This window comes from Lynx rufus, unplaced genomic scaffold (genome assembly GCF_022079265.1).
Source record: "Lynx rufus isolate CCGP_SWC_20201006 ecotype Redwood Valley unplaced genomic scaffold, mLynRuf1.p SCAF_6, whole genome shotgun sequence".
NCBI classification, from domain to species: domain Eukaryota; kingdom Metazoa; phylum Chordata; class Mammalia; order Carnivora; family Felidae; genus Lynx; species Lynx rufus.
In genome coordinates, this window is record NW_025814878.1 from 93,376,000 (window position 1) to 93,388,689 (window position 12,690).

A 12,690-nucleotide genomic window follows, 5' to 3' on the forward strand; every position below is an offset into this window, starting at 1 on the left:
AAGGACACATCCCAGTGTATAGTCCCCTATCTTCATTTATAATCCATTCCCACATTATTTACCCATAATCTTCTCTAGCCAGATTATGTATTGCTACTGCTGCCCCACCCCTCCCTCCTTTCCAGCCCTATTGATTTTTCTGTGTTTCAGCTTCTATGGCTATGTAATGAACTACCTGAGAACTTAGTGGTGTAAATAAGCATTTGCTTTGCTCATGAAATCTGAGGGTGGGTCCAGGAGGGCACCTTGTTTGTTCCACAAGGTCTGGGGCTTCATGTGAGTGACTTGAATGCTGGAGGCTAAGGTCATCTGAATGCTTCTTCAGTCACAAATTTAGGGGTGATGCTGGTTGTTCTCTGGGGGCCTTAGTTTCTTTTCACATGTTACTTTCCACATTAGCTGCCACACATGGCCTCTCTGCATGAGCTAATTTTTTTTTTTTCACAGCCTGTTAGCTAATTTCCCCACAGTGGCTTCCCCCAAAGAGAAAGCCATATGGAAGCTGTGTACTTGTCTATGACCTAGGCTCTGAAGTCACATATTATTATTTCTGCTATATTCTATTGCTTGGAGTAATCACAAATCTGCCCAGGTTCAAGTGGGAAGTAAATATAGTTCACCTATTGATAGGAATTGTTGAACTTCTGGAAAAGCATGTGGAATTAGAAATACTGTTGTGGCAATATCTTTTTAAATTTTAATATGCTGTAGTCATGTTCTGCAGTTTGTATTCCATACCTCTTAAAATTTTCCTAGGCTATTAAAGGTCCTACTAACCTTTCCCCATTCTGAACTCTTATAACCTGTGCTCTGATTGGCAACCACTATATTCCTTTCAATGGTTATGTTTCTGTGTGCATCTGTGCTATCTCCCCAAATTATTTAGTGCAAGGACCTTACTTTCCTGTATTTATATTTACCACAAGGCCTAGCATAGGGGTTTGGACACAGTAGGTGCTTAATAAACATCTGCTTTAAAGTTAAATAGTCTCAGCATGAAATTAGAGCATTGGCTTTTATGCACTGTAGGTGACCATGGGGGATAGTCTTTGTTAAGAATGCAGTTATTGGTTGGCAGACAGTGGATGTGATCTCTAGGAAATAAGTAAGCAACAATCATGTTTTCAACAGAAGTAAATGTGTTTGGATTGTATGAAACTTGGAGACTTAAATGTCAATAAGGTAGGATGCAGTCAATGGGAGGCACTTTTTTTTGCATCTTAAATATTTAATTTTCAATTTAAAATGTATTTAAAACTCATTTACTTAATTCCACTGGCATTTCACTGAGAGTAAGACTAAGGGGCTAATAGGAGTAAATATTGTAATATTTAATATATTTAAACTGTGTAGTTCTATTAAGAAAAGCATTTGTACTTTGATTAATTTTTACTGCATTTTAAAATTAAAAATACTTGTTGTAACAAGCCAAGATACATAGGTAAAAAACAAGTCTTTCATTATCCATTCCCATATTGAAGGTAAAGATTTTGGTTTGATGTATGTTTCTGTAGCTTTCCCCATGCTCATTTTTTATACTTTTCATTGTTTATATATTATTCCTTATATTTATTGTTTATGCCATAATTTATTCTGAATTATATAAAGCTCATGGTATGTCAGTGATAATTTTTCTATGTGCTGATTATGAGATTTGATCATCGGTTATTTGCTCTAGGAGGCTAAATAATAGACTTCGTGGCAAACTAGTAACTTTGATTCTATAAAGTTGATTTTTTATAGGATCACAGAAAATATAGAAAAATAAAGTCTTGGAGAGATGGGTTAAATTTTCCTGTTTGTTACTCCATTGTATGCATTTGTTTGCATTATAAGAACAAATAGTAATCTGATGATAATTCAGAGAGCACTATGACTCTTACTGAAGCATCCATGCTAACCAAATAACATATATACTATGATTTCAGCCTTGTTAAAGTATTCTAAAAGATATGTAATTTTTTACTAAATAATGTAAAATTTCATACATTGAAAATTATTTGGATGTGAGATTTTCACATGGAACTTAAAAGCATGGCATATTGCTTTTAAAATTTTCCCCAGTCTCAGGAGTATTTGAAGGGTGGGCTGTGAAATAAAAGAAGGAGACCAAAGATCAGCCAAGTGAAAATAGTAGAGAGTTGCTGACTATTCGTAATCACTCATTTAACCAGATCCTGTTATGTGAATAAGTTAAGCCCAGATCTAGTTTTTATGTATTTATGACCTTACGAACTACTTATCATTAGCTATCTTGACAGAGCTTTATTATTTCTGACATTAATTTTAGAATATAATTGCATGAGTAATTATAACCTTCTTGAAAAATGAAACATTTGCTTGACAAAATATTTAAAGTTAAATATTTGTATATAACTATTACATATTTCAGATGGCTGATCACACTGAAGTGATGAAAGGCATTCATCAATACCCAGGAGTTCGATATCCTGTCCTTACTCCTAATCTTCAGGGTTTTCACCGTGCTGTAAGTGTGCTGCGAATTATTTTAAAATCAATGCTTCTTGCTGTTTTAAGGATCTTTACAAAGTTAAAACAGTATCCAATGTGGCTCCCTTGTTACCCTGCATAAATGCTAATGTATGCACACGAATACCTGGTGATCTGTAACTCCATGGTATTGGTATGGACTAAAGTGTTGCACATAAATGGCCCTTCCATTTTAACCATTCAGGAATCAAAACACAAAAATAGTTATCCATTTTGCTGAAGTTCTTTCGAAAGTATATTTTGTGTTTCCTTTGTAAATAAGGAATACAGAATTTAACTTAAACATTTCTCAGTACGATATTAGTGTTATTGTAGTGGATCATTTTTGCCAACTTTTTTGGATCAGCTTTTTGTTGCTGATGTTCCTTCCCTGTAGGTGAAGCTAACCACTGTTACTTACAACTGCCTCTAGCAACTTTCCCTCTTCTCCCCTTCCGGCTTGTTTCTCCCAATCCTATGTGAGTTAAGAATTTATATGTGAAAAAAAACTCTGATAATGACACATACAAGAGGAATCAAGGCAATATTAAGAAGGCTTGAGGTGTTGTGCTTAAATGGCTTTGTCATAAAAGTTTTTCACCAGCTATTTCTGGTGTTAATTATTATTTTTCACTTTTGTATTTGGGACTGTGTTGCATAAAGTTGAGGTTGTAGACACTCATTGATATATCACCTGTTGTGTATCTTTGTTAAAACCATTCTTCTTTTGTTAATTTTTTTTTTAATTTTTTTTTCAACGTTTATTTATTTTTGGGACAGAGAGAGACAGAGCATGAACGGGGGAGGGGCAGAGAGAGAGGGAGACACAGAATCGGAAACAGGCTCCAGGCTCTGAGCCATCAGCCCAGAGCCTGACGTGGGGCTCGAACTCCCGGACCGCGAGATTGTGACCTGGCTGAAGTCGGACGCTTAACCGACTGCGCCACCCAGGCGCCCCATTCTTTTGTTAATTTTGGTGTAAGTTTTTTATTCTACTCTAAAGAAAGAGGCATTTTAAGAAATTATAAATATTGCTGTCGTTGGTCCTAACAAAGTAACGAATGTCTCCACCTTGAAAAAGACACGAACTGAGAGTACACCCTCAACAATAGCTTGGGAGGGCAAATAATGGGATGGAACACATGGCTTGGGAGTCAGGCATGCCTGTTCTCAAAGCATGACTTGATAACTTATAGTAGCTGTGGGACTTTGTGCTAGTTATTTAGCCTCTTTGAGCCACAGTTTTCTCGTCTGTAAAATGGGTAAGATTGTGGGTTACAGATAGAACACACAAAAGTACTAAAATTCTGGCACACAGTAAGTATTAAAATAGAATTTTGATTTTAGAAGTTAAAAATTTATTTTTGGTGGAGGACTGGAACCAATTGGTGTTTTTTTAATGTTGGATTAAAAAAAAAGATTTTTTTTCTTAATACGTTAATAGGGTATCCGAAAGAGAGGAGAATCTAGGCACAGCACTACAGATACATTAATAGAAAGTCTTAAAAAATCCAGCTGGAAAATGAGGAAATGTGATATTTGAAAACAAGTCACTGGAGAAGTCTGGGGAAAGGACTTAAGATGGCAAAAGGGAAAAATATTAGGTTAATATTTTGGATTTAAAGACTAGGCAAGAGGATTAAGACATTAGACATACAAGAGTATGTTGTAGCAGTCAAGGTATGAAACAATGGAAGCTAGCTTAAGAGACAGGAAAAAAATTTGGCGCAAAGTCTAAATGATGAATTGGAAAAACATTTTTCTGTTAGGTTATAGGAAGAGGAGAACAGAAAGCATTTACTACTCTTTAATAATTGGTCTAAAAATAATGTTTTCCATAGATATTAAAAGGCTTTATTGGGGTGCCAGTATTTTCCATAATTACAGTTAAAATATTTTTGATACCTACGCATAATTTAGGAAAGATGAAATTAAATTGGAACATCATCACTGTTTTCTGTACTTCATAGATTCTGTACTTCATAGTTTCATAGATTCATAGAGTGTTGCAGCTTGGGGAATTATTTTGTTATCACGAAATACTTGTAAGTTTGAAAAGAGCTTATGTGGCAAGATGAGAAGACTCTAATTGTGAATTCCAAGGCAAATGTTAATGAATACATGTATGCCTTTATTGAGTAAATAATATTTCTTCTATTGTTATCATTTACATATTTTAAGTTAATTGTTTTTGCCCTTAATCCTCTTTTTTCAGGTTGCTGCCGGAGCCACTGAGATATCAGTTTTTGGTGCCGCATCTGAATCCTTTAGCAAGAAGAATATTAACTGTTCTATTGAAGAAAGCATGGAGAAGTTTGAAGAGGTTGTTAAGTCGGCAAGGCACATGAATATTCCAGCACGAGGGTATTTATGAAATTCCACAAATTCTAGTTAGTTACTATCTATTGTTTAAGTTCGTATATGAACTATGTAGTTATTATTTTAGCATTCATAATATATGTAGGGTGTCTTTTGTACCTTGTATGATCAGGCCATCACTGTATAGTGATCTGTCTCGTGAATACCAGTTAATAATTATTAGAGTTTATCTAGCCTAGAGGGTATAGTGCTCCAAGATCAGAGGCCGACTTGACTTTGCAAACCTGACATTGTTACTCATCTTATTAACACTTACCCAAATGCAACTATCTTTTCATCTCAGCCTACTGTTGGGTTGATCAATTTGTGTATACTCATAGTACCATTTGCGAAGGAACCCTCTAATGTGGTTTCCACATCTTTAAAAAATTTCTAAGACCTATTATTTTTTGTTCCAAAATTATTTTATGTAGACCTTCAATAGAGTATTTAAAACATAAAATTGAGGGGCGCCTGGGTGGCGCAGTCGGTTGGGCGTCTGACTTCAGCCAGGTCACGATCTCGCGGTCCGTGAGTTCGAGCCCCGCGTCGGGCTCTGGGCTGATGGCTCGGAGCCTGGAGCCTGTTTCCGATTCTGTGTCTCCCTCTCTCTCTGCCCCTCCCCCGTTCATGCTCTGTCTCTCTCTGTCCCAAAAATAAATAAAAAACGTTGAAAAAAATTAAAAAAAAAAAAAAAACAAAAAACATAAAATTGAGCCTTCAAGCTGCACCAGGAAATTCGGCCCATCTTTCCCCTCATTCAGCATCCCTTTCAACAGCCGATTTCCCTGTTTTCTCTGTGTGACCCAAAAGCAAAGGTAAATGGGGAAGAGGAAGAGAGAGAAGATCTGCTTTGATTCTTACCTGCTTCCAGAACCAGCAGTTGGAGCATGTACTGCAAACAGGCTCTACTCCCAGACCCATGTTCTATGAAATGTATAATAAATGATCACTTAAGAAGGAATTTGTTTCTAAGACATTAGCTAATTTTCTATTGCTTTTTATAATTATAGTGGTATGATAGTCTTCTCATGGAAATCAATTAAGACGTATAGTATTCATAAGACAAGTCTGATAGCTATAATTAGATTTGGATACAGGTTTACTTCCTTCAGTTGAGGAGAGAAAAATCTGTAGTGGCAGGGAGAGGTTTAGTGGTTAATGAGAAAGACAAGTGGATCCAATTTTGAGTGACAACATTAGAAAAGGGTTAGAATTCAACCAAGGTCCTTTGGAGAGCAAATAGAATTAGACCACACCATGGGGAACTGTCTTATTGGTTTGCTTACTTTTGTTAGCTTATTTTTCCTCTCTCCATAGCAATAGTTTTCAGCATGAGTTTTTAAAGATATAAAATTGTTTTTGTAATTAAAATATACACATCATGGAAAGCACATGCAAGAAAAATTTATAAACCAAGAAATGTGTATCCATAGACAGAAAATAAAGGATGTGTATTCTTAAGGCAAAAAAAAGGTGAATAGCCACAAAACCATGTATTACAAGTTTCTAAATTCAAACATATGTAAGCTGTTTTGTCTCTTTCTTTTTAAAGAACGGGAAAGATGAAGAAGCTACTGTATTTTAATGCATCTTTAAATATGGAGTATAGATTTTACAGTAAAGTCACTCATTAGAAATTTGAAAAATGCATAACTGTGCAAAGTAAAGTGCATGTGCAGCTTGCACTTCAAATAGGAAGTTTTTTTAATGTTAGAAGATGGATGTAAACATAAATTGTTTAATATCATATTTTATTATCTGTTTTTCTCTTATAAAGTAGAATAGGTAATATATTTAATAGAAATCTTAAATCCTCTTGAATACTGAGTTTTGGGCAACTAATATTGTCCCATCAGTAAAGCAACTTTTTTTTTTTTAATAAAGTGTGTGTGAGTTGGGGAGGGGGTTAGGGGGTTAGAGAGAGAGAATCCCAAGCAGGCTCCACACTCAACATGGAGCCTGACATAGGGCTCGATCTCACCACCCTGGGATCATGACCTGATCTGAAATGAGGAGTTGGATGCTAAACCTACTGAGCCACCCAGGCACCCCAATAAAGAAACTTCTAACCATGCTATAACTTAAAAAGTTTGCCAGGCCTTAATAAGAAGGGTACAAAGTGCAAGATGGACAAAAACTGACTCACAGTCCAATGCCATCAGCAGAGTACATTAGAGACTTACTGCAGAAGTATACAATAAATAAATGTGTGTTTTCCAATGCAGATTTTGTTCCTTTGAGCACAACTCCTAGATCTTCTGAAACAGTATTCATTTTTAGAAATAGGCCTTTTAGTATGTGAGTTCCCTCTTTGTGCAGATGAGAATTATCTACCTACTCCCCCAAATGTTAATAGAGTTTAAATTAGATTTTATTTTTGCTGGCAATCTAGAATTTAGATACGCAATATTAGAAGTCATAGGTCATTGGTACTCAGTTAAGAAAGAGAGTCATGTTCAACTAGTTGAAACTGAAGCAGACACCTCAGCATCTTACTATGGCAACATGGCAACAGCTGCGTCAACATGTACTTGATCACCGTCCAGAAAATTTATGTCATCAGCTGTCAGATTTAAAGGCCATAAGGCAGTACACATTTTATAAATGCTCACTAAAACCATTTAAATTTTAATAAAAATAGTAAACCTTCATATGGTCTAAATAGCAGCTTTTATTAAAGTTATTAAGGCTGTGGTTTGATTCCCCCCCATCCTGTAACACACATATACACATGCATGTGTACACATTTTTTATATGTGCTCAGAACTTTACATAACATCTGGGACACATTGCGAAAACATACCATGCCAGATCATTGACATAAAATGCAAAGTCAGCTAACTACCACTGAATATACATTATATATGAATGAGCAATGAAATGTTTACATTTTGGACTTCATTTTTAATGTGTAATTCATATGACATATGTTTAAAATATCTAGGTTATTTTTCTAATAACAAAATTTTTAAAAAGTTAAAAAGGCAAAGAAAAATAAAACTCTGTGATATATGTAATGATTTTCTCTATTTTTATCAATGCATTTCCTGAAATTATTATCTCTTGGTTTGTCAAGATCCTTCCAAAATTGGAACGTCTTCAAGATATGAAGTAGTGCACTAATATATGAGACATTTAGTCTTATTCCTTTTTGTCTGAGTATTGACCTACCTTAAATGAAGTCACAAGAATCACATACTCTCTTTGTGAGAATATTATTTTTAAAAAGGAAACTATCACTAAGGAGCCATTATTAATTTCACTACTAAAAGGCTTAGAAATCTACATTACAAATTCAAAAGGTCAGCAGTTGTGCATATCAAAGCATAACTTCTTACATAATTATATCTTAGGCCTCTTCTGTAAAATGACTTCAAATGATCTGAACCATGATTACTCTGAAAGGTTGAGCCTACTAAAAGTTGAAAGAAGGTAGTTTTGTACCATTTTTCCTGGAAGCCAAACAAAATTACCATACTTTGTTTTAAAAAATTACAAAATGCAAAAATATTTAACTATGAACCGTAACTGCTGGATTCCTCAAATTCCCAGAAAAAAAATGTGCAAAATAATGAGAACAAGGAATAAAAGATTAGTAGTTAATATAGACAATCATATATAACTTTTAGATACAGAAAAACCAAAGATCATTTTAGGATGTGGTAATGGTTTACACTGCATATTAGTGTTTTTGTTTTCTCTGGGTAAATACCCAGTAGTGGAATGACTGGATGGTATGGAATTTCTATTTATTGAGGAACCTCCATATTGTTTTTCCAGTGACCCTCAATTTACATTCCCCCCAACAGTGCACAAGTGGTCTTTTTTTTTCCGCTTCAGCATCTACACTTTCTATTTTTTAAATCTTTTTCATACTAGCTCTTCTGAAAGGTGTGAGGTGATAGCTCCTTGTGGTTTGATTTGCATTTCCCTGATGGTAATGAGTGATGTTGAACATCTTTTCATGAGTCTCTTGGCATCTGTATGTCTTTGGATAAAGGTATTCAGGTGTTTTGCCCATTTTTAATTGGATTTTTTTTTGATGTTGAGGTGTATAAGTCCTTTATATATTTTGGATATTAACTCCTTATCAGTTATATCATTTGCATATACCTTCTCCCATTTGGTAGTTTGCCTTTTTTGTTTTGTTGACAATTTCCTTCACAATGAAAAAAGCTTTTTATGTTGGGATTGTCTCAGTGGTCCTTTTCACATTTGTTTTTCTAAAGTGCATATTTTATGCATCTCTTGATCTATGACCCTCACCGCCTGCTTTCTGCTTATCCCATAGCAATAATAATCCAGTCTGGTTTAACAGCTTCTGGATAAAATTGTATTATGTATATTAGTGGCCAATTTCTTCGATGAAATTAATGTTAATATTAGGAAATTCTTGTGCTTAATTATTTTTTGATGAGTTGCTTAGCTCTGTATAATTTCTAACCTATAAAATGGCCATGAAGTAAGTGCAGATTCCTCTCCCTCAAAGTGGTCAGTTTTCATTGGTTTTCCCGTTAAGAGATAATTCTGAACACAAACTTATTTAAGAACTTGCAACCTGTTTCTTAGCCAAACCATTTACGTTATGTTGCACATGTATTTCTTATTTTTCCTCTGCATAATACAACATGCTATTATGGATTCTGATGCTGATCTTGAAGGTAGTAGTAATATTGGTGAGTGTGATAATGAGTTTCCTTATTTAAGTCTCAGTGTTTTAAATGCACCATGTTTCTCATGACTAATGTAGCAAATACCTTCCATTGGACAGTCTACCCCAGGGGAATTCACTTGCATATATGGCACCATCTTTCAAGTGTACAGTTGATTGGCCAAGTTCCTTTCCAATATCTTAGACTGAGGCCTTTCTGTTGGCCTGGGAGGAAAAATTTGAAGAGCAATTCAAAACCTCATTTACCAAAACATGGTACATAAAACTCTAAAAATGAGACATCTGTTAAAGCTATTTTCTGTCATACATATGGTTTGTTTGAAGGTATACTTTTTTTTAGCCTTACATATTAATCTGGCACTGCTGTGTATCAGAATAACACCTACCCAGCAATAGTTAATATGTGTAAGCTGTGTTGTGTAGTCATCACTAAACAGCCTCCATACAGAGCCTTTGAAGAGCATGTTTTGTCATTTCTCATGAAATTAGCATTTCAGGGCAAAAAGAGAATTAGCAGAATTGCTCCTTGAGACCCAGGGACAGTATTTATTTCTTACATTATCTGTAGTGTTAAGTGCTTAGCAGGCTCTCACAATCTGTTTTTGGTTGGCTTATTAGTAATGGAATGCTATTTTGTATTGTTTATAAGCAGACATACTGTGCATGACTGCATCAAAACAGCTCCTACATTTAAATGTCTTAATTATGTTTAATTGACATTACATGTCACCTCTTCATTCTTGGCATTGTTTTTCTCTTCTGAGGATAGCAGTCATTGATTGTTTCCGTTGCAAGTATTTGTGACGTTTATTCCAGGCTCATCGTTTTTGTTTCTTTTTGCCAGAATGATTTTAAAGGACAGAGGATAATAGTGGGAAGGCCTTGGGTAAGGCCTCAATGCAGGTGCTTTTTCATGACTCAGTTTCACCAGATAAAGTTGTTAAGACTTGATTGCCTCAGTTTCTCTTTTATCATGATTTTGCACAATATTGATAAATGGCCTTCACAAGCACAAATAAAAATAACTCAGCCTTCCATCCACAGAATTTATTGTAACACCATGCCTTTAATGTTAGCGCAATTAGCTTCAATATGATTGACCATTCTTTGATTCTGTCATCCTATATAGTGTTTAAGGTTTTGTTCTAAATCTGAACTCATATACTATCATCTTTGGCTACAGGATTTAGAAGTAAGTGCATTAATAGCCTGGATGTAGCTACATATTTAGAGTAAAGATCAGGAATTTAATAGAAAATTAATTAAATAATGAAAATGGCACCTTAAATAACAAATTTGTGCATGAATTCATTCAAGAAATACTGAATGTTTTATACAATGTACTGTCTAGTGATAATGTATGGAATATGAAAATGAAAAAGTAGCCAAACTTCAAAGAGTTTCTAGCAGACTGGGAAAATAATATATAGAGAAATTGTTATTTAACTGTCAAAAAAGGCAAATACATTAAGAGACATACAGACAGATCCTATTCAAGTTTAAAGTAATACTATATTAAATTTCTCGGGGGTTATATGGAGAAACTTAATGCAGAAGGTGTCAATAAAATGAAGTCATTAAAGATAGGTAAATATAGGGAAACATAATCAGAAATAATGGTCTTTTCAGGCAGGGTAAGAAATGTACAAAGAGCAAAGGCATAGTGAAGAGAAATCTCAAAAAGCATTTAGGTAACAGGAAAGAGCTTACTTCCACTGGAAGGGGAGTTTTTCAGGGTGTATAGTGGGAGAGGGGTAGAAAGAGGTTTCACAAACTGCTGAACTTGAATACCAAGTTTACTTGGTAGACGATGGCAAGTCACTATAGATTTTTGAAGTGTAAAACTAATCAGATCTATGCTGTAGTCCTCGTATTTTGTCAATAGGTATTAGTGTAAAAATGAGTGGTGTGAGACCAGAGGCAAGGAGAGCGCTTGGCAGATGTATGCAGCTGTCCTGAGGAAAATACTCAGGGACTGTTCTGTATGTTTGGACTGGCACTAGCAGATGTCATGTGCAACAGAGGCTGGAAGGGAAGAACCAGGGTATCTGGGTTATTGAATATGTTCTCAAAGGTGACCTTTAAGTGATTTGGCAGGACAGACTCTGAAAATGACTGCATTTTTTTTTAATGGCAAATGCAGGGGAAGCAAGAGTGAGCATCATTTTTGACATACTGAGCCTAATATGTCATGTCAATGTGTCAGGAAACCAATTTGTAATGTTCCTGAGACTTGGAGTTGTTCCTTGAGTTATCTATCTGCATAATGATGAAAGACAGAGACTATGGGGGACTGAACTGATGCAAAGACTCCCTTTTCTGTTCCCATTACAAACATATGAAAATAACCATTTTTGAAACATATAGCTAAACTGAGAAAAGAAAGTCCTCAGGTTTCATCAAAGAAAGTGTGGTGAGGATGCAGGTTGATGCCACTAGCACCTGGGGGTATCTATTTCAGATAAAATTCCTAGTGGATCGAAAATGGGATTTTAATGTCGACATGATATGAGATAGATGTTCTACTAAAACATGCATTTTATTTATTTATTTATTTTTATTTTTATTTTTTTTATTTTTTATTTTTTTTTATATATATGAAATTTATTGACAAATTGGTTTCCATACAACACCCAGTGCTCATCCCAAAAGGTGCCCTCCTCAATACCCATCACCCACCCTCCCCTCCCTCCCACCCCCCATCAACCCTCAGTTTGTTCTCAGTTTTTAACAGTCTCTTATGCTTTGGCTCTCTCCCACTCTAACCTTTTTTTTTTTTTCCTTCCCCTCCCCCATGGGTTCCTGCTAAGTTTCTCAGGATCCACATAAGAGTGAAACCATATGGTATCTGTCTTTCTCTGTATGGCTTATTTCACTTAGCATCACACTCTCCAGTTCCATCCACGTTGCTACAAAAGGCCATATTTCATTTTTTCTCATTGCCACATAGTATTCCATTGTGTATATATACCACAATTTCTTTATCCATTCATCAGTTGATGGACATTTAGGCTCTTTCCATAATTTGGCTATTGTTGAGAGTGCTGCTATGAACATTGGGGTACAAGTGCCCCTATGCATCAGTACTCCTGTATCCCTTGGATAAATTCCTAGCAGTGCTATTGCTGGGTCATAGGGTAGGTCTATTTTTAATTTTCTGAGGAACC

The 12,690-nt window shown here is 35.3% G+C and overlaps 1 protein-coding gene across 4 annotated transcripts in view; it reads left to right on the forward strand.

Moving 5' to 3' along the window:
* The window catches only part of HMGCLL1 (3-hydroxymethyl-3-methylglutaryl-CoA lyase like 1), a 193,294-nt gene that overhangs the window by 73,483 nt on the left and 107,121 nt on the right, over window positions 1–12,690 (forward strand). For 2 of the 4 annotated variants that reach the window (XM_047103158.1, XM_047103159.1), the window contains 2 exons: window positions 2,393–2,488; window positions 4,706–4,854. The exons of 1 other annotated variant lie outside the window; for it this stretch is intronic. In XM_047103158.1, coding sequence (XP_046959114.1) covers window positions 2,393–2,488; window positions 4,706–4,854 — 245 coding nt within the window. The remainder of the gene's footprint in view (window positions 1–2,392; window positions 2,489–4,705; window positions 4,855–12,690) is intronic. One more of the 4 variants, XM_047103160.1, reaches the window with a different exon arrangement.